The sequence below is a fragment of the Thamnophis elegans genome, chromosome 14 (assembly GCF_009769535.1).
Source record: "Thamnophis elegans isolate rThaEle1 chromosome 14, rThaEle1.pri, whole genome shotgun sequence".
Taxonomy (NCBI): domain Eukaryota; kingdom Metazoa; phylum Chordata; class Lepidosauria; order Squamata; family Colubridae; genus Thamnophis; species Thamnophis elegans.
Genome location: NC_045554.1, coordinates 9,997,027 through 10,018,606, shown reverse-complemented (window position 1 = coordinate 10,018,606; position 21,580 = coordinate 9,997,027). Strand labels below are relative to the sequence as shown.

Below are 21,580 nucleotides of genomic sequence, written 5' to 3'. Positions count from 1 at the left end.
GCCTCCCTCCCTTTGCAAAAGCAAAAAAAGGGGGGGGAGTTGCGCGTGGCTTTTTTCCCTTCCCCAAAAGGAAAGAAGGGGGCTTCCTTCTTTTGGGGGGGAAACCTGCAAAAGCAGACGAAGAGAGGGGGGGGGGAAGAGTTGGGAATCTTTGCACTTTTCCGGGGAGAGAAAGAGAAGAAGTGGGGGGGGGGAGACAAACGCAACGCACACTCACACACACACACACCCAGAGGCGCAAGGCAGGCGCACACACCCTCGCTGGCAAAGAGAGGAGGAGGAGAAAAACGGCTGCTTGGGTTGCTGCAGCGAGGATCATGAATGCCCCCCCTTCGGGAGCCCGCCTCGCCTCGGCTCCATGGTGAGGAGAAGGAAGAGCCCCCCCGGCCCGGCAGACCCGCACCATGGGTAGGACGGGGGGTCGCCTGGGGAGGAGAGGGGGGGGTCCCACCCGCGCGCGCCCTCTCCTCCTCCTCCTCCTCCTCTCCAGCCACTTCCCCCACTTGGGCCGCTTTCCCGGCTCGGGGCAGCCGCTCCGGGGGTCCCTCCGCGGGGTGGTGGGGGCGGCCGGCCGTGAAGGGTGAGGCGGGGGGGGGGGTGTCCCGTTGGAGGCTGCCCCGGGGGTTGGGGGAGCCCGCGCGGACCCTTCCCGGCCCGCGCGCTCCGGCTCGGGACGAGGCGATGGGGAATGGAGAGGCAAACAACGGCGGCCATGTTGAGCGGAATGTCTGCGGCGAAACTTCTCCCCGCGATTGGGGTGGTGGTGGTGGTGGTGGTGGTGGGAAGAAAGGCGGGCCCGTCCGGGGAGCCCTGGGCCATGTGGGGGAGGGAGACCCCCGTGGGTTTTGGGGGAGGGAGGTTGGAAAGGACCCTCGGCTGCCAGGCCCCCGGGGTTGTTTCGGGCCTGCCAGCCTCACCCTCTTCTTCCTCCTCTTGGTTTTTCTCCCCCCCCCCAGGATGACAGTCAAGCTGGGTGACCACAGCAGCGGTGTTGGAGCCCCCGAGGAAGGCCTGAGGAAGCTGGGCAAGCGAGGAGCGGCCGGCGAGGAAGAGGGGTGGCCCGAAGGAGGAGGATGTGGGGGAGACGGAGGGCAGAAGAAAGCCGAGGAGGGGACCCCTCGAGGAGGAGAGGCGAACGGGGGTCCCTCCTCGGGAGTCCCAGCGTCGCCCCCGGTTTCCTCCTCCTCGGGACCGCCGCCACCACCACCACCGACAGCCCCCGGCCACGACCAGCATCACTTCCTCCGGTCCAGCGTCCGGCCGCAGAGCAAGAGGCTGAGGAAGGATCCCCAGGCGTCTCCTGTGTGGCGGCCGTCGGCGGAACGGGCAGCGGCGGGGGCAGCGCTGCCCCCACGGGAAAGGGAAAGGTAAAGGGGGTCGTACATGCAGACCGCCACCCCCCTCCATCACCTGGACGGTGGGTCATGTCTCAAGAGAATGTGGGGTGAACCGGCGCTTGGGAGTAGTGGACCCTGAATATATATTGTTGGGGGGTGCGGGTGATCTGAAGCATTGTTTTGTCAGGCTGGGCTGTTTTGGGGTTTTGTTTCTCCACCCCAAATTGATCTAGTGGGGGGGGGGTGTTTCCAAGTCCACCAAGAGACTTTGATTCAAATTGGGAAATCCATTTAGATTGGGAATGTTGCTTGATTGTGCTATTCCTGCTGCTTGACTTTGTGTGTGTGTTTGTGTGTGTGTGATTTTGTTTTTATCTTCCTTGGCTACTCCAGGTTTTAAGTTGGCCCACTCTCAGGTCTGAATGGGTCAAGAATTTAATTGATTGATTGCTGTGATAATCAGCCTTGATAATCGTAGAAGGAGCCTTCTTTAATAGCAATAGCAATAGCAATAGCAGTAGACTTATATACCGCTTCATAGGCCTTTCAGGCCTCTCTAAGCGGTTTACAGAGAGTCAGCATATTGCCCCAACAATCTGGGTCCTCATTTTACCCACCTCGGAAGGATGGAAGGCTGAGTCAACCCTGAGCCGGTGAGATTTGAACCGCTGACCTGCTGATCTAGCAGCAGCCTGCAGTGCTGCATTTAACCACTGCGCCACCTTGGCTCTTAAAAGCCTCCATCTGATGCCTGATGATGATTGAGTTCCATTGGGGAACATCTGGCATCTGGTTCTTAAATCAACAAATGAGTCTCAATGTTTTTTTGTCCATTTTCAGAATATTATTTTTGATGCTTTTTGAGTCGCGAAAAGAGAGGCCGTTTGAAGGGATCTGATGTCTCCAGATTGGGAATCTCTTGATCCAAAGTTTGAATGGATCTGATGTCTGCAGACTGGGAATCTCTTGATCCATTCTTTGTTGTCTTTAATTGTTGGATTGTATACATTTCTGAACTAGAATCAATTGAGTTAGGGTTTTTTTTTTTTTTTTTTTTTGGTAATCCCTGATATCAGTGTTTGATTGGAGCTCAATTATAAGATCTTTCTATGGATTTAATTATTCTAGTTTTCTTTTTATTAACCAGTCGCATTTCTATGGAAACTGGGATCCTTAAAACTTCTTCAAAATGATCTTCACTGGGTCCTTTTAATAAAAGTGTTTTCCCAGATGATCTAGTGTATCCGATGGGAGAAATAAATAGCTATAAAGATCTCATTAGAGATGGTTTGTTTAGGACAGCCTTCCACAATTTAGAAACATTTTTTTAGGAATCAAAATGATAGAATCCTTTATGGGGATTTTTTGGCAATAGAGCAGAAAATGTTGATGCCACGTAATTGTTTTTAAATAACATATAGTGAGTGGTTTCATGTATAATGCTGTAACTTGTGGGGTTTTATCCTCAAAACTGGATTGTGTGAATCCATCCAGTTGTCAGTTATTCAACGAAGGACAATTAAATATACTTATTTTATTAACATGATATGCTAAACTTGCCATAGTCATATGAAACTCCAGCATTGTTTCACTAAAGAAATACCATTTCTTTGATTTACTTTTTTTTAACCTTTGCACTACTATAAACATTTGTGCTCACACTCACTTATTCCCTGAAATTCCTCTATCCTAACGCTATAGGCAGAATAGCTAATAACCTCTTGGTGTAAATGTGTACATTTAGCGAAAGTGATAATTTTTTTTTTACTTTTACAAAAGTAAAAAATAAAAAAGCTTCTTCCAACATGTTAAAAACAAGAAAAATGTTAAGGAAACAATTGGTCCATTGCTGGGAGAAAGTGGCAAGAAGGTGACAAGCAACAGGGAGAAAGCAGAACTATTTAACTCATTTTTGCATCTATCTTTACACAAAGTGATAAAACAGTCCAACCTATCAAAAGCAGCACCACAAAAATCAGATTAGGAACACAAATTGAAATAGGGAAGAAAATGGTAAGTGAGCACATGTCTATCCTAGATGAGTTCAAATCACCAGGACCGGACGGATTACACCCCAGGGTTCTGAAGGAACTGGCAGATGAGATCTCAGAACCACTGAACTATATCTTTCAGAGATTCTGGAACACCGGGGAACTGCCAGAGGACAGGAAAAGAGCTGATGTGGTTCCCATCTTCAAAAAAGGAGGAAAAAAATAGATCCAGGAAACCATAGACCTATCAGCCTGACCTCAATACCAGGAAAGATTCTGGAAAAGATAATCAAGCAATGAATTAGAGAACACCTAGAAGTAAACAAAGTATAGCCAAAAGCCAGCATGGGTTTGTCAAAAACAGATCATGCCAGACTAATCTTACTGCATTCTTTGACAAAGTGACAAAATCAGTGGACCAGAGGAATGCCATCGATATAATTTACTTGGACTTCAGTAAGGCATTTGATAAGGTAGACCATAACCTACTACTAAATAAAGTAGAAGAATGTGGGTTGGACAGCATCACCACCAGATGGATTTGTAACTGGCTGACCAACCGCACTCACCGTGTAGTCCTCAATGGAACTGCATCTACATGGAGGGAAATGTGCAGTGGAGTATCCCACGGCTCTGTTTTAGGCCCAGTACTCTTCAACATCTTCATCAATGATTTGGATGAGGGAATAAATGGGGAACTCATCAACTTTGCAGATGACACCAAGCTGGCAGGAATAGTCAACACTCCAGAAGACAGGCTTAAGATACAGAAGGATCTTGACAAACTTGAACATTGGGCACTATAACAAAATGAAATTCAATGGTGAAAAGAGTAAGGTTCTACATGTAGGCAAGAAAAACAAAATGCACAGGTACAGTATAGGTGGTACCTTGATCAACAGTAGTAACTCTGAGGGATCTTGGAGTTCTAATGGACAACTATTTAAATAGGAGCCAGCCATGTGCAGCAGCTGCCAAAAAAGCCAACACAGTTCTAGGCTACATAAACAGGGATAGAATCAAGATCATGTGAAGTGTTAATACCACTTTATAATGCCTTGGTAAGGCCACACTTGGAATACTGCAATCAGTTTTGGTTGCCATGATGTAGAAAAGATATGGAGACTCTGGAAAGAGTGCAGAGAAGAGCAACAAAGTTGATTAGGGGACTGGAGGCTAAAACATATGAAGAATGGTTGCGGGCACTTGGCTTGTCTAGTCTGATGAAAAGAAGGTCTAGGGGAGACATGATAGCAGTGTTCCAATAACTCAGGGGCTGCCATAAAGAAGAGGGAGTCAAACTATTCTCCAAAGCACCTGAGGGTAGAACAAGAAGCAAGGGTGGAAACTAATCAAGGAGAGAAGCAACTTAGAACTGAGGAGAAATTTCCTGACAGTTAGAACAAGTAATCAGTGGAACAGACGTTGCCTCCAGAAGTTGTGAATGCCCCAACACTGGAAGTCTTTAAGAAAATGTTGGATAGCCCTTTGTCTGAAATGGTATAGGGTTTCCTGCATAGGCAGGGGTTGAACTAGAAGACCTCCAAGGTCCCTTCCAACTCTGCTATTGTATAATTGTATTATTGTATAAATAGACATCACAAAGTACTTTTGCTTTATTTGTTCATAAGGAAGTGCTACTTCCTTGTGTGGATCTGTCTTTTTGGCATGCAACATGTCACTTAGATGTACCTTTTGACAATCTGAGATTGACGTATATGTAGTTATTAATTTCAAGAGAAGCATTTTCCATATCCAGTATCCTAGATTGATCTAATTCTTACAGTTAGAGTCAGGGAGAGATGTTTTTGATAACATGGACTTCAATTCCCAGAATTCCCCAGCCAGCATACCCTTTGCAGAGAATTGTGGGAACGGAGTGCTAAATGGGAAACCCAGGTGTACACGAGTGCAGATATTTTTTCCCAGAGTGCTGGATGGAAAATTTTCATTTGCTACCTAATCTTTCTAAACAGAGCCTAAATCTTGAGTTTTCTTCAGACCTTTTATTACCCAACAAGGTAACATCATCAGTGCTGGAAGGAGGGAGTGGGATTTGCAGAGTGAAAGAGGAGGACTATGAGGTCCTGGATGCTCTCTGAACTTGGTTGTTTTCTTGCAGATGTTTTCTTGCTAATATTTCCACATGCCTTTGATGTGTGAGTCTGTTAATGAAGTACGCTACTTTAATCGTTATGAATTTCATTGGTAGACAGGCGGAGTCAATGACCAATATTTAACAATGAAACACGTCTCGTAAAGTGTAGAAGGCATGGGAAAAATAGATAAAAGAGAGGCATGGCTTTTTGATCTCATTTCAAGGTAGTTCTTAGGTCCTTGTGGAGAAGTTGAAGTATAATTTGGGAGACTTAATGACTGTCCCTGTTTGACCCATGAGAGATCAGCAGGGACCTTGAGCCTGTCAAACCCTGTCAATCTTCTTCACAGGTGTGCTGTGGGAATAAAAGGAAGGACAGCCCAAATCTCATATATAAGTACTTTCCACTGCCAGAGAAATGGAAGGAAATGAATGCAGTAAATATGCCATTTCCCTTACTTCTCTAACTTGTACAACAGGTGAATATTAGATCAAATCTTTCAAATGAAGCCAATGACAATACAGTTACCCTGGATTTGTACTAGTGAGTCATTTGGAACAGATCATTTCCAACATCCTTGTTGTTAGTTGTGAAGTCGTGTCAGACCCATCACGATCCCATGGAAAACGTTCCTCCAGGCCTTTCTGTCCTCTATCATCCCCTGGAGTCCATTTAAGCTCATTCCGACTGCTTTGATGACTCCATCCAGCCACCTCATTCTCTGTCGTCCACGTCTTCTTTTGCCCTCCATCGTTCCCAGCATGAGGCTCTTCTCCAGGGAGTCCTTCTTCCTTCTCATTAGGTGGCCAAAGTCTTTGAGTTTCCTCTTCAGGATCTGGCCTTCTAAAGAGCAGTCAGGGTTGATCTCCTCTAGGACTGATCGGTTGGATGGCCTTGCAGTCCAAGGGACTCGCAGGAGTCTTCCCCAGTGCCAGATTTCAAAGGCCTCCATTCTTTGGCGTTCAGCCTTCCTTATGGTCCAACTTTCACAGCCACACATTGCAACTGGGAAAACCATAGCCTTGACTATACACTTTTGTTGGCAGGGTGATGTCTCTGCTTTTTAGCATGCTGTCTAGATTTGCCATAGCCTTCCTCCCCAGGAGCAAGCATCTTTTAATTTCTTGGCCGCAGTCCCCATCTGCGGTGATGTTGGAGCCTAGGAAAATAAAATCTGTCACTACCTCCATTTCTTCCTCATCTATTTGCCAGAGATTGGGAGTTAAAGTTTATTCTTTAATTGAAAAGTAATACATGTTGAGGTTTAGTAGGGGGAAAAAAAACAGCCTTGATCAAGCTTTTTCTTTCTTCCAGATGTTGGCCCTTTTGTTAGCTGTCAACACTCATGGTCTCGAACAGGTTCTATTTTCTTACTGAAGCTGTGTTAAGTCTGTTGCAGTAAAAACACCGGAACATCTTGTGGCACTTTTAAAGAGAAACAGATTTTTTTAAGGGCCTAAACTTTGTGGGATATAGTCTTTATTCCTCCAAGTGCTTGAATATCATGTAGGTTGCAGGAAGATTTTGACGTGGAATCCTTACTTGCTTTGGTGGGCTTGGAGTCCATTTTGTGTTCAGCTACTAGAGGAAATTTTTCTTCTTTAGGGACTCCTCCTCTTAAAAACCATGGAAATGTCTTCTGGGGATGTTCAAGAGAGGTGTCAGGAGAGGAATTAACAACATGCTTGTTTAAACCAGTATTTAATTTTGAATTGTTCCTAGTTATTCCTACCCTGCTGGTTTCTGCTTTTCCTTCGACTCTGTTGAACAATGCCTAAACATTGCGCTAGCTAGGAAAATCGTACAGATAACTTTGTAGTCAGAGCAAAGAAGTGCCTTATTAAAGGATTGATTCAATTAGTCTGGAGAGAGAAAAATTCTGCTTAACATTTATTATTTGCCATACGTACGAGAACTCCTCTGATGTAATAACTTCACCATTCCTTAAAATATTAACTTCATTAATTGTTTCAAATGAATGCAGGGCATGTATTCTGAATGAAAACTATTAAGGCAGCTGTTAAGTGTGAAACCAAGCAATTGTGAAGTGTCTTTTCCAAATTTTGAATACTTGGGAGAATTATTGATTATTGTAGTTGGATGGTGTATGCTTATATATGGATGGTCCTTTTCTTTAGTTGCAAGAGACTCCAATCCCCTAAACTATTTCTCTCTTTTTAAGCCCTCCTTATGCCTACAATATTTTGCTTAGGTAGACCAATGTTTATTCTCACATTCATACTAGCTTATAGGCCGGGCAAGGTGGCTATTACAAATAAATACCCTTTACTTTACTATTTATTTCCATTATTGACTTGGGTTGTGCCCTCGGGGGCACAACTGAGATTGTACCAATTTTTTTTACAACCAACTTGGCAGAGCTCTGTATCTATAAGGTAAAGGTTCCCCTTGCGCATAAGTGCTAGTCGTTCCCGACTCTAGGGGCGGTGCTCATCTCCGTTTCAAAGCCGAAGAGCCAGCATTGTCAGAAGACGTCTCCGTGGTCATGTGGCTGGCATGACTCAATGCCGAAGGCGCACGGAACACTGTTACTTTCCCACCAAAGGTGGTCCCTAGTTTTTTAGTTGCATTTTTTACATGCTTTCAAACTGCTAGGTTGGCAGAAGCTGGGACAGGTAACGGGAGCTCACTCTGCACTTTGGCATTTAGTCATGCCGGCCACATGACCACGGAGACATCTTCAGACAGCGCGGTCTTTTCGGCTACGAAACGGAGATGAGCACCGCCCCCCAGAGTCAGGAACGACTAGCACATATGTGCGAGGGGAAACTTTACTTTTAGTTCAAATAGACAATTGCATTTCCTTGGTGCTGCCCTCTTGACATTTCTCACCAGTGGAGAGACCCTGTGCAAATTCTTCAGCACCGGAGGCCAACTGTAGGGCACACCAGAAGGTAGAGAAGTTTAATACCTAATATACTTTGCAGATCAATCACATCAATAGGTTGAGAAAGAGCCATGCCTCATTCATCAGATCTACCCTCTTCAGAGCTGCTTCCTACACCTCCACGTAGAGTCTGTTGCGATGCCTAGATAAGGGATCCCCAAAGCTGTAGTAATACGTGTAAATGATTTGTCACCTGGTTTGACCTCTTTCCGTGAGGAATCTTCCCTGCCAGTTTTATCACACTGTTTTGCCAGCATGGATGCATGGGAATTTCTCTGTAATGTTGACCCATTTGGTTGTCACTAGGTAAGTGACTTAAGCGCTAGTAAACAATGCAACATGGAGTATGCCTACTCCAACATGAAGTTGTTTTCAGCAGCCTGTGTGTGGACTCCTAAGCCCCTAAAAAAAGAAAACAATACAGGTACCCCCCTCGACTTAACAACAGTCTGCTTAGTGACCGTCCAAAGTTATAACAGCACTTAAAAAAGAGACTTACGACCTTTTTTCACACTTGTGACTGTTGCAGCCATAAGTGGCCACGTGATCGAACTGTGGACGCTTGGCAACTGGCTTGTATTTCTGGCCGTCGCTGTGTCCCGCAGCTCACGTTATTACGTTTTGCGACCTTCTGGCCAGCAAAGTCGATGGGGCAGCCAGGTTCACTTAACGACCATGTTCCCGACATAACCACTGCAATGATTTGCTTGAGAACCCTGGCAAGAAAAATCATAAAACGGGGCAAATCTCACGTAACAATTTCTGTCTTGCTAAGCAACATAAATTTTGGGCTCTATGGAGGTTGTAAGTTGAGGACTACCTGCAGTGATTAACTTATAGGTGAACCTATGTAAAATAGCCTCGATATCTCTTTAGTAGAACGTGTCTACTTTTGTCAGAATCCATTTCAGGTAACTTTTATCTCCTTGTGACCTACAATATATTAGCTTGTTCTCCCACCTCTTTAATTCATTTGAATGGTGACAGAAGAACTCATTTAAATAGGAGCTTTCAGAATACTTGAGGATGCTCAACACTACGTGGATTTTTTTTAAAAATTGCATGTATCTGCCTGTCGGTGGAAGACGGCTACAACTCTGCTTAAAAAACTTGGTTAATTTGCAGCAAACAAGTTACAACACCCCATTCCTGTAGCTTGTTCAGCAAGAGTTGCATTGGTGTTGCTGGCAAAGGGTGGCTTATAAGGTGATTTCCATAAGTGCAGCAGATGAGTCTTGATTTCCTATGTAATTAATTACTGGCTACGGATACTCTTTAATTGCCCTGGTTTCACCCCGCAGTCTCCACAGAGGCCCAAATCTTTTCTTGCTCCTTCCGGAGTGAGTTGACTTTGGTCTTTCAACACCCCATCTCGTTCCTTTCTCCGCCCTGTGCTATGCCAAATGCGTTTGTGCGATGGCACGCCCTATCAAAAGACAATGATGGCAGCGGTCCACCATCATTTCATCTCTGTGTGTGGCGTGGCATCTTGGGTTATGCCCTCAAAGCAACTCAGGTGACATTTCATCCTGGGATATACATCTCATAAATAGGAGTGGCCTAGTGGCAGAGCTCTCGCCTCACAATCGGGAGACTGTGAGTTTGATCCTGGGTGGAGGCGGATATTTCTCTCTCTCGGCACAGTGAGAATATATCTGCCGAACAAAACTCCTCATTGGCAACAGGAAGGGCAGACAGCCAATTAATACTCTGCTAGCTCCATTCTGTTGCCCAGACTCCACCCTGCAAAGGATTATGGGACCGTTAAAAGATGATGATGATATACATGTCATAAATATCATATTTTTTCAGACTATAAGACGCATCTAAATTTACAGGAAGAAAACAGAAAAAAAGTAGTTTTTGACCTCGCATGCGTTGTGTTTTCGCCCTCCCAGGCCCCCAGAAGCACTCTGCAGTGCTCTGCGTGGTCCATTTTTGCCAAATACAGGTCCGTTTCTGGTCTGCAGAGTGCTTTTGGGGGCCTGGGAGGGCAGAAATGCAATGCGTGGAGGGCTTGGGAGCCCAAAAACGGGCCGTTTTTTGCAAAAATGGGACGTGGAGCACTGCAGCGTGCTTCTTTGGGCTGGGGAGGATGAAAACGCAATGCGTGGAGGGTTTGGGTGGCCAGAAACACCCGTATTCAGTCTATAAGACACACCTAAATTTTCACCCACTTTTTTGGGGGGGAAAGGTGCGTCTTACACTCAAAGTATACGGTAAATGCATTTTTTAGGCTAAGGGTTTTTTTTAAAGAGTTTTTATAGCCTGCTTTCTGGCTGCCTTGTGAAAAGTCATCTAAAATGAACAATAACTCCAGCATCCAATATCTGTGCTACGGTTGGTGGGGTTTTGTTGGGCTGACCCTTTCTTTTTCCTCTCCTCAAGGTGCCGATAATGGCGGGGCGTCATCTGGCAACTCCTCAGGAATCCCGTCCAGCACCCCAGCCGGCAATTCAAAATCAAGTTCCAGGAACTTGAGCACATCTACCGGAGAAAAGAGGAAGGCAAGAAAGTGAGGCGTCAATGGGAATCCTGGAGCACGGAGGACAAGAATACCTTCTTTGAAGGCCTCTATGAGGTGGGTGCTTCGAAACACTGGGAAACAGATAGTCCTCGACTCACGGGAGTTCATTTAGTGACCATTTGAAGTTGCAACGGCACTGCCTTATAAGGTGACTTACGGCCGTTTTTCACATTTAGCGACCGACCGACGCAGTGTCCCCTTGGTCACGTGTCCAAAATTTGGATGCTTGGTAACTGGCACAGATTTTTATGCATTAAATGACTTGTGCCCAAGATGGTTGTTAAGTGAGTCATGCCCAATTTTGCCAGGGTTAAGTGAGTTACTGCAGTTTTTAAGGGAATCACACAGTCATTAAGTGAATTCTCATTGGGTTTCTCATTGATTTCGCTGGTCAGAAGCCTAGCTTGGAAGGTCGCAAATGGTGATCACAGCACACTCCGGGATGCTGCAGCTATCATAGATAAATGCGAGTTGCCAAGTGCAGGTTGTTAAGCAACTCACGACCGTTGCTAAGTGAATCACTTAGCTGTTGAGCAAACATGGCTCCCTCCGTTGACTTGGCTTGTCAGAAGCCGGCTGGAAAGGTTCATATCACCCAAAGACATTTCAACCATCATAGGTACATGCCTGTTGCCAAGTGCCTACATTTTGATCATTTTGTCCGGTAGTGAGGATAGCAATAGCAGTTATAAATGCAAGACTGGTTATAAGTTATTCTTTCCCAGTGCCATCGTAACTTTGAATGGCTGCCAAACAAACAGTTCTAAGTCAAGAACTACCTGTAGACCTCACTGATGTATCTAAGTCAAGGATGTCCAATCTTGTGAACTTTTAATATTTGTGGACTTCAACTCCCAGAATTCCCCGGCTGGCTGGGGAATTCTGGGAGTTGAAGTCCACAAGTCTTAAAAGTTCCCAAGTTTGGACACCCTGATCTAAGCAGCCTGAAATACATACGTTATCCCAACATTGTGAGAGTATTTCTTCTGAATGAATTGTAATCTACCAATGGTGTTTCATTCACCTATGCTTCAGCTGCATTGTCTGGGTTCCCGGAAGTTATAGTACGAAGAAATTCACCAGAATTTTGTCTGTCTAATCCTACCGATTGTAAAAAGGATGGATTTCTACCTGTGTGTTTTGTAGGATTCTGAATGCTAGCATTCAAACAGAAAATTATTTTCTCCAGTGTGCTGAGTTAAAAAATCCAAGGAATGGGTTAAACTCTGTGTCTCTGCTCGCAATCAGTCTTCTGGTCACGCCCCCTTTGACTGTGTGTGCCCCAGTTTGACTTAGTCTTTGCTCAGAAGAGACGTGTAGAAGAGTCCTCTTAGGAGAAAGACAAGAGTTATTCCTTGGATTCTGGAATTTTACAGTAAAGTCTCCAGCTCCGCCTTAGCCTTCACAGGATAGCGAATGGCTAGGCTGACTCCCTCGGTCTGTCCGGCATAGCCATCCTTGTCCCAGCTGGTTCCCCAGCCTGCCTAGCAAAACCACCTCATCCCAACCATTGGCCATCTCCCCAGTCCACCCGGCATAGCCGCCTTCGTCCTGATTCACTTCCCTTGTCTGTCCAGCACATCCATGTTCGTCCCAACTGGCTCCCCAGTCTCTAATCTGTACAGCCATTTGTCGACTCTGCAGGAAATCTCCCGTAAATTTAGATATCAAACTGTCCGGCGGTATGATGCGAGAACGCACACGCTTCCCAAAAGCCCGCAAGCGTTTGACCCAACTCTGGGAAGTGTGTGTCAGCCAGTTATTCCTGCTGCCCCACTTCTCACCTTGTAATATTTGCATATATTTTTTTCCTCCCAGCACGGCAAAGACTTTGAAGCGATTCAGAACAATATTGCCCTGAAGTACAAGAAGAAAAGCAAGCCCGCAAGCATGGTGAAGAACAAGGAGCAGGTCCGGCACTTCTATTATCGCACTTGGCACAAGATTTCCAAATACATTGACTTTGATAATGGTGAGCACACCCTGAAAGGTTAGCTTGGCTTCTCTGAACGATGCAACAAGCGTAGTTTATCTTTGGATTTGACCGGTGGTAGATAGGGGGTCGTAAGGAATGTTTAGGATTTGCCCAGAGCAACCAGGCCTCCATCCAATGGAGTTTTGCCCCTATTTTACGACTTTCTAACCACGTTTGTTTAGTTTAGTTTAGTTTAGTTTCATTGCACTTTGTACAATGCAATTAAATGCCATCTTCAGTCTACATTATAACTATAAAATTAAAAAACAAAAGACACATCTTTCACATTCTATACAATTGAAATTGAAAACCCGATATTGCATTAATATTGAAGTATACCATAGAATTCAATGTAGTTAATTGAATTCTATGATATACTTAATTCAATGGAAGCTGTTTTTCAGCCTATTGGTCCTTGTTTTTGTTATCCTGTACTGTCTCCCAGAGGAAAATAGTTAAAAAAAAGGGTGTCCAGGATGAGATGGATCTTCAAGGATGTTTTGAACTTTCTTAAGGCAGCGGGAGCTATCAAACTCTGCCAAAGAGGGGAGGGGGTAACCCATGATCCTCTGGGCAATGATGTTGACCCTCTGGAGTGCTGCCTTATCTGCCACTGTCCAATTGGAAAACCACACACAGGCGCAGTAAGTTAAAATACTCTCTATGGTGCAGCGGTAGAAGGTCACCAGCAGTTTTTCCTTCAGTTATCGTTTCCTGAGAAGTCTCAGGTGTCATCATCTCTGCTGGGCCCTTTTGACCAGGGCTGCAATGTGAGGCACCCCAGGTCAAGTCCTACTTTGTGGTAACAAGTTAAGTGAATCATTGCAGTTCTTCAATTAGCAACACGGCTCTTAAGTGAAATCCGGTTTCCCCATTGACTTTCCTTGTCAGAAGGTTGCAAAAGGGGATCACATGACTCCAGGACACTGCGACCGTCATAAACGTGAGTTAGCTGTCAAGCATCCAAACGTAAATCATGTCTCCATAGGGATGGGATGCTGCAATGGTCATGTGTGAAAGAATGGTCATGAGCCGCTTTTTTCAACTTCGGAACTTTGAATGGTCACTCAACAAGCTTTTGTAAGTCAAGGACTCCTTGTATTAGTACGGTGCTTCCAGGGTGGAGGCTTGGCTGGTGACATCTCTGTTGCTTGGGAGACACCCAGTTCATGCATCCCCATGAAGTTACTCCTCAAAGTGGTACCCATTTATCTACTCGCAGTCACCTGCTTTCAAACCGCTGGGTCAGTGAGAGCCAGAGCATGTGATGGAGCTCACAGGCGGTGGGTTCCGGATCCCGTTGCAACCAGTACGGTGCAACAGAGCCCGGCTTCCACCACATGAATGTACGCACATGCGCGCATGCGTCCTTACCACCTGCAATGCTCCAGCTGCTCGACAGAGTGCCGCGCAGGTGCCGTACGCTCCATGCATGGAAGTGCCGAAGAGCATACAGTAAGGAGGGCAGGTGGGCCCTCCAGAGCACAGTACTGGAACGGTTCCCGGTGCTTCTGACAGGCACCGGAAATGCCCGTACCGGGGTGTACCGCCTACAACCCACAACGAGCTCACCCACCCCGCAGCAGCAATGGGTCTCGAACGCAAGGCTCCCGATCATCAGCCCAGTGTTCTACCTTCGTGAGCCACCATGCTTCTTCAGTTGTCATGCAATGCATAAAGTAAAAACAGTATGAGGATAGAAGAGTTCTATAGAAACGTGGCATTTTTTATACCTTGAATCATCAGAATATTGCAAAAGATAAATGTGGGTTTATGTCAGGGGTAAAATCCAGAAGGTTCTGACAGGTTCTGGAGAACCGGTAGCGGAAATTTTGAGTAGTTCAGAGAACTGGCAAATACCACCTCTGGCTGGCTCCAGAGTGGGGTGGGAATGGGGATTTTGCAGTATCCTTCCCCTGCAGAGGGGAGGGAGGGGATTTTGCAGTATCCTTCCCCTGAATTTTGGGAGGGAATGGGGATTTTGCAGTATCCTTCCCCTGCCATGTCCACCAAGCCACGCCCACAGAACCAGTAGTAAAAATTTTTGAATTTAACCACTGGTTTAGGTGCCAATGTCATCCTAACCAGCTATGAAATGTATCCCCTTATTGAAAATAAATTAATATTAATTACAGAGAGACCTATCTGGATCAGGTAATGTTGAAATAAATGTCAGTATTTGCCTGCTAGATTCTTTTTAAATCAAGGATGCTCTCAGTTTAATCCATTCACGTGCAAATTTGTGATACATTCTTTTCCGTGAACACCTGTGTTTTTCTTTCTTTTGCAGTGTTTTCTCAAGGGCTGAAAAAATCCTCCCTCGAGCTTTATGGCTTAATTTGTTATGGGGAGCTCAGAAAGAAGATTGGGGGCTGTGAGTATTCTGTTTTTCGATGCCATGAAATTAGAAAGTGTGGAAAGCTTCTAAACTCAGCTGTCGTGGAAAACCACTTCCCAACCATTTTGCCAGATGTGTCTTAAGTCTTCCCTCTACCGCATTTTGCACATCGCTCTGCAGCGTGCATTTCTCTGGCTTTGTGTGGGAGAGATTTCCAAGCATCATCTGCAGTTTTGCTCTTTCATGCAGAGTAGAAGGAAGCAGAAAGCACGCCAGGAAGCATCTGCTATTTGTGGGTGTCGTTTCACAAACAATGAGAAATCTGCTCGTCCTTGCCTAGCAGAAGGATGTAAGGACTACGCAGGACGACTTCTGTGGAATTGAAAGCAGGGATCATATCTGACTACAGATTAGGAATGAAAACTAAAATGCATTCTGAGTAGCTTTTTTTTTTAAAGAAAAAAGAAAACCCAATTATCTCAGTATCCAATTTGTCTCATCTAAAGTGACCATACAATATTTGTATTTCGGTTTTATCGCGCACACTGATCTATATTAGCAAATACAACTTGTCCTAGTTGATCATTGGAAGTAAGGGATGTTTATTTCTTACTTCCAATGTTTATTCCTTACTTCCTGATTCCTGCTGGAATTGGGTATGTCTAGTTGAATGAAAAGAGCCACAAAGAAGACGGGGTCAATCTATTATCCAAATCACCTGAAAGGCAGGACAGGAACCAATGGATGGAAACTAATCGAGGAGGGAAGCAACTGAGAATTAAGGAGAAATTTCCTGACAGTTAGAACAATTAATCAGTGGAAGAACTTGCCTCCAGAAGTTGGGAATGCCCCAACACTGGAAGTCTTTAAGAAGATGTTGGATAGCCATCTGTCTGAAGAGATGTAAGGTTTCCTGCCTAAGCAGGGGGTTGGACTAGAAGACTTCCAAGCTCTCCCAACACAAACCATTCTATTATTATTCTATTCTCTACTCTACTCTACATTCTATTCTATTCTATTCTCTACTCTAATATCCTATTCATTCTATTTTGTATTCTGTCCTATCCAATCCTATTCTTTGGGCCAATTAGGAAAGGCTTGATGTAGGACCTTTTACATATCTCGCTGGATAATGACTTCTTTGAGGAACTTCGTCTTATGTCGAAGGAAGGTTGCCTGTGGTTGTTGCAAAAAAGGGTCTGTGTCCGTGTTTGATTTTGCAACATATCTTTGTCTAATTCCTGTGCACTGCTTGGGGAATCCAAGCATGGGTTAACTTTGTCCATTAGCCTAGAGACTGGGTTATGCAAATTGCTGGCCACGCCTCCTCTGACTGGACTGGTTCAGTTTTCTAACTCAATCCAGCCTAAAGAGACGCAAAATTATTCTCTCTGGGTTACTAGACAGATTCATCATTATTATCTTCACAAATTCATTGTTATTATTTCAGCTTGGTTACTTGACCAATTCATCATTATTATTTCGGCTGCTTGCGTATACCAATTAAATGGTATACGTTTGAGGCCTAAAATGCTTTTTCTAGAATAACACGAAGAATCTTGATCTGTTGATGTTTAATTAAAATAATATCCTCCCCCCTTCCAGGAACAACAATTTTGTGGTGATAAAGATGGTCCTAGGCCTGTTAACTATTTTGTGTAGTCATGTGTCATTTTTGATATTCTGCCCATTATTCTTTTTTTCCCCAATATTCTTTAAAGGTATGGATGACAAAAACGCCACTAAACTCAATGAGCTTATCCAAGCTGGGTGAGTATTTTTTTCTCAATCACGATTGCTGTCCCGAATGAAGGCAACATACGTGTCCCAGGATAATGTTGCAGAATTCAATCTGGGTCGGTCACCAGCACCAGAGGTTTGGCCTTCCAAGTTTTCCGAGGAGACAGAAGTTCTCTGAAGATGAGTAGGAGTCCGAAAGCTCGGAAGACAAAACCCCGTGACTGACCCAGATTGGATGATTGCTATCTTTTTACATCTCTCCTTCTTCCACGTTAAAAATCCACAGAACCAGGGGTGGGCTGCTACGGGTCTTCCCAGGTTCTGGAAAACCCTTAGCTAATATTATGGCCAGTTCAGAGAACTTCCAAATCCGACCCCTGGCTGGCTGCACCCCTCCCAGGAGTCTCCACACGGCCCATTTTGGATGTGAGGTGAGTGCAGGGCCTGTGCGGAGGCTCTGGGAGGATGGGAAATGTCTGGAAGTCTGTGACATGCCTGTTCCTGGCCTCCGGAGTCCAGGGGAGGCCGTTTTCGCCATCCCAGAGGGTCGAGAAAAGCCTCCGGAGCCTAGGGATGGCAAAAATGCGCGCGCGCGCGCACACACACACACACACACACACCTGGTGCAGGAGGCCGACTAGGCCACGCCCACCATGGCTACGCCCACCCAGCAACCGGGCAGAGAATCCGTTGCTGAAATTTTTAAAGCCCCCTTCTGCACAAAACAGATGTTTGTTACCTTGTACTCTTGTCCAGTGACTGACGGAACTGTTTCGGTATATTTGCACGTTGTAAGCTGCCTAAAATCTTTTGTAGTGGGGTAACTTTTATCATTCATCTAAATACTAATTACATTCATGTGATCGTCAAGAATGAACGAATGACTTGCGTGAGATTTTCAATGAGAAAAATGGTCCTCGATTTGGGCCCTATGAAGACAAATGCTACTGGAAGGGAATAGATTGTGCCAATCCCCAAGATTTTTCTACTTTCCTGGTGGCGTCTAGTGGTTAAGGCACCGGGGTAGAAAGCAAAAGATTGTGAGTTCTAGTCCTTCCTTAGCGGTGACTTTGTGCCCCTTATCAGGAGATAATGAGTTCTAGTTCTGCTTTAGGCATGAAAGCCAGTAAATGACTTTGGGCCAATCACCAGGAGACGGTGAGTTCTAGTCCCGCCTTAGGCATGAGAGCCAGTAAATGACTTTGGGCCAATCACCAGGAGACGGTGAGTTCTAGTCCCGCCTTAGGCATGAGAGCCAGTAAATTACTTTGGGCCAATCGCCAGGAGATGGTGAGTTCTAGTCCCGCCTTAGGCATGAGAGCCAGTAAATGACTTTGGGCCAATCGCCAGGGACGGTGAGTTCTAGTCCCGCCTTAGGCATGAGAGCCAGTAAATGACTTTGGGCCAATCACCAGGAGATGGTGAGTTCTAGTCCCGCCTTAGACATGAAAACTGGCTGTGTAACTTTGGGCCCCTCACCAGAATATAGTGGGAGTTCTGCTTCTGTCTTAGCCACGAAAACCAGGCGGGTGACTTTGGGCCTGCCACACTCTCTGAGCCCACTGCACCTCACAGAGTAGTTGTCATTATTGTGGGAAAAATAGGGAGGGTGTGTTGTATGTTTTTGCCTGCTTGAGTTACTTGTAAAAATAATAAAGGCGAGATATAAATAAATCAAGTAAGATAAATCTTCAAGCATCTCACCCCTTTTTAATATTCTTTTTAGAGCTACAACGGTTCGCTACAAAGGCAGGAACCTTCGCATCAAGGCCCCCATGTGCAGGGCTCTGAAGAAGCTCTGCGATCCAGATGGTACGTCGTAAATTCTGGGCAGGAAAAGCTGCTTGGCGCAGCTGGCAGGGAGGAAGACCCCCCTGAGGGGCCACACCCAGCCTGGGGATGCTCCCTGTTCAATGCTCACCCTCGTCTGAGCTTTCCTCAGCCCCCAGGACTGGCCCATGCTCCGCTGGCTGCTGGCGGGCCACAACAAAATGAGGCAAAGCTCACTTAACAACTGTCTGGCTTAGCAACAGAAATTTGGGCTCAACTGTGGTCGTAAGTCAAGGATTACCTACAGGTTGTTCTCTTGATGTGTGATTTCTCCGAGTATTTTGCTTACCTGGGCTCGTAGGTAGGATTTTAAGCATCCCTTCTGCTGTGTCCTGTAGGTATAAGTGATGAGGAAGATCAGAAGCCTGTGCGTCTTCCCCTGAAGGTCCCCGTGGAACTGCAGCCACGGAATAACCACGCCTGGGCTCGTGTGCAGAGTCTGGCCCAGAACCCACGACTCAGGTACTTCAAAGGCTGGCTGTGGGAGGTGGATGGATAGAACCTGGAGCCTTGAAATTGGGTTCACAGCAGCAAGCAAAATCAAGTGGCTCTCTCGTTTGAGCAGGGAATTGGGGATGTTGTTGGCATGTTCTACAAAGTATTTGAGCCAAGGTGGATAAAAATCGATGGATTTTTTTTTAAAAAAATTAAAATTGGAATTTTTTTTATTTAAATCAGATTTTTTAATTCGATTTTTTTATCTTTATCAAATTTATTTTAATGGAATGCTTTTGGAATAAAAATAAATATAGTTTTCTCCATTTAAGATACATTAATAATTTAATTTATTCAGCATGAAATGGAGCTTAGTTATGCAGCACGAGGCTGTCCATTCTGCCATATTTATATTTTTGGTAAACTCGTTCAGTGAATCCAGGCTGAGATAATATGCGACGCGTTGATGCATTCACACAATTTCGCAGCCAAGGTGGCAGTTCCTCTTTAAAATTATGATTTATATCAACTTGATTTAAATTGAATCCACCGTGATTTGAGCCATTAAAAACAAGAAGAGGAAAAGATTGTGGGATTTATTTATTTTCCCGCTCTTCCTGTTAAAATAGGTGTTTAAGGCAACCCCTGTGATGGCGAACCCATGGCATGTGAGCCGTCACTCAGGTCAGCTGCACCGCACATGCGCAAGTGCCTCCCACCGGCCAGCTGATTTTGGGTCTCTGCCGGGGGGCGCGTGTGTATGTGTGTGTGTGTCACATGCGCATGCGTGCGGCCATGTGAGGACAAAAAGTTGTACTATCCTGTGCTGCTGTTTTATGCTACTGTTTTATTTTCACTCTACTTCCAGTGAAGTAAAAATGGGAGTAATAGAATCCTAGGTTGGGTTGTGGGTAGGTATGGGGGAGGGTGATGTTTACTTTGTTTATCTTATCTAGGGAGACTTTAAGTTCCCTTGCTAACAATACCCCTCATTTTCTGATTCTTCTTTTCTTTCTTCCGTGACTCGACAGAATGATCGTGGAGCTGCATCGGAAGGTATCCAGCCTCATTGAATTCCTGAAACAGAAATGGGCTCTCCACGAAGTGCGTATCGTATCCTTTCCCTGATGCAGACCTTAGTGGCATGGAATGTAGACTGGATTCCCGAGAGGGAGGGCTGCATTCCAAAGGATCAAGAGACATGGAGGTTAGACAGTTCGTGTGGGAGGAATGAGAGGAAGACAGCTCCTGCCTAATAGTTCCCAGAGTATCTGTTTAATAGTGCAAGTCGGTTTTAATTTGGCAAGATTTTTGTCTGTCGTTGAGGTACAATGAAAGAAAACGGATCAAAAGAACCTCAGAATGTCTTTTTGGGGGGGGGGGTTAGAGACTGTTTCAATTAGTTTCTTCCTTGTTCCAAGAATTGGCATTTTTAACATTACAGGTAATCCTCCACTTCACAACCACAATTGAGCCAATAATTTCTGTTCCCAAGTGGGACAGTTATTAAGTGAGTTTTGGCCCATTGTACGACCTTTCTTGCCACAGTTGCTAAGGGAATCACTGCAGCTGTTAAGTTAGTAAGAGGGTTGTTGAGTGAAACTGTCTTCCCTATTGACGTCACACGTGAGAAGGTCGCAAAAGAACATCTAGAGCCCAGATGGCACAATGGTTAGAGTGCAGTATTGCAGGCTACTTTCTGCTGACTGCCAGCTGCCTGCAATTTGGCAGTTCGATTCTCACCAGACTCAAGATTGACTCAGCCTTCCATCCTTCCGAGGCGGGTCAAATGAGGACCCAGATTGTTGGGGGCAAGAGGCTGACTCTGTAAACCGCTTAGAAAGGACTGTGAAGCACTGTGAAGCAGTATAAAGTTTAAGTGCTATTGTTACGTGACCCTGCGACCGTCATAAATATAAGCCAGTTGCCAAGTGTGTGAATTCTGTTCACATTTCAGTGGGGATGCTGCAACGGTTGTAAGTGTAAAAAACGGTCATAGCTCACCTTTTTCGGTGCTATTGTAACTTTGAACGGCCGCTGAACGGACTGTTGTAAGTCGAGGGCTACCTGTACTAATGTTCATTAAGCTGTCTCTTCCATTTAGAACAAGGGTTTCTTTCCCAGTTCTTTGCATTTTTGCAGTCTCACTAGTTAGCCCTCTTCTCTTCAGGGCCTCCAACAAAATGCCACGGACTTGTGTGGGGTTTCCGTGGAAATATTTACAGGTACGGCCTGCCTCTTTTTTGCTTCTCCACACCTGTCTTCCTAAACCTCCTTCACGTAGAGGAAAACACTAGCCGAGCGGCAGCTGCAAGATTGCAGAGATGCTGAAGCCGGCAGCAGCTATTCCGAAGGAAAACGACGTTCCATCTCTTCCCGGGGGAGAACTGCACACTGACA

General features: G+C 45.3%; 1 protein-coding gene across 1 annotated transcript in view; it reads left to right on the top strand.

Annotated features, from left to right (window-relative positions):
- Positions 1-332: 332 nt before the first annotated feature.
- CRAMP1 (cramped chromatin regulator homolog 1) overlaps positions 333-21,580 on the top strand; it is a 41,660-nt gene continuing 20,412 nt past the window's right edge. The window contains 14 exon segments of the mRNA XM_032230905.1: positions 333-408; positions 957-1,295; positions 3,933-3,975; positions 7,680-7,689; positions 10,724-10,828; positions 10,831-10,916; positions 12,681-12,834; positions 15,128-15,211; positions 16,897-16,945; positions 18,642-18,727; positions 19,084-19,207; positions 20,212-20,293; positions 21,465-21,524; positions 21,527-21,579. Coding sequence (XP_032086796.1) covers positions 359-408; positions 957-1,295; positions 3,933-3,975; positions 7,680-7,689; positions 10,724-10,828; positions 10,831-10,916; positions 12,681-12,834; positions 15,128-15,211; positions 16,897-16,945; positions 18,642-18,727; positions 19,084-19,207; positions 20,212-20,293; positions 21,465-21,524; positions 21,527-21,579 — 1,325 coding nt within the window. The 5' untranslated portion in view covers positions 333-358.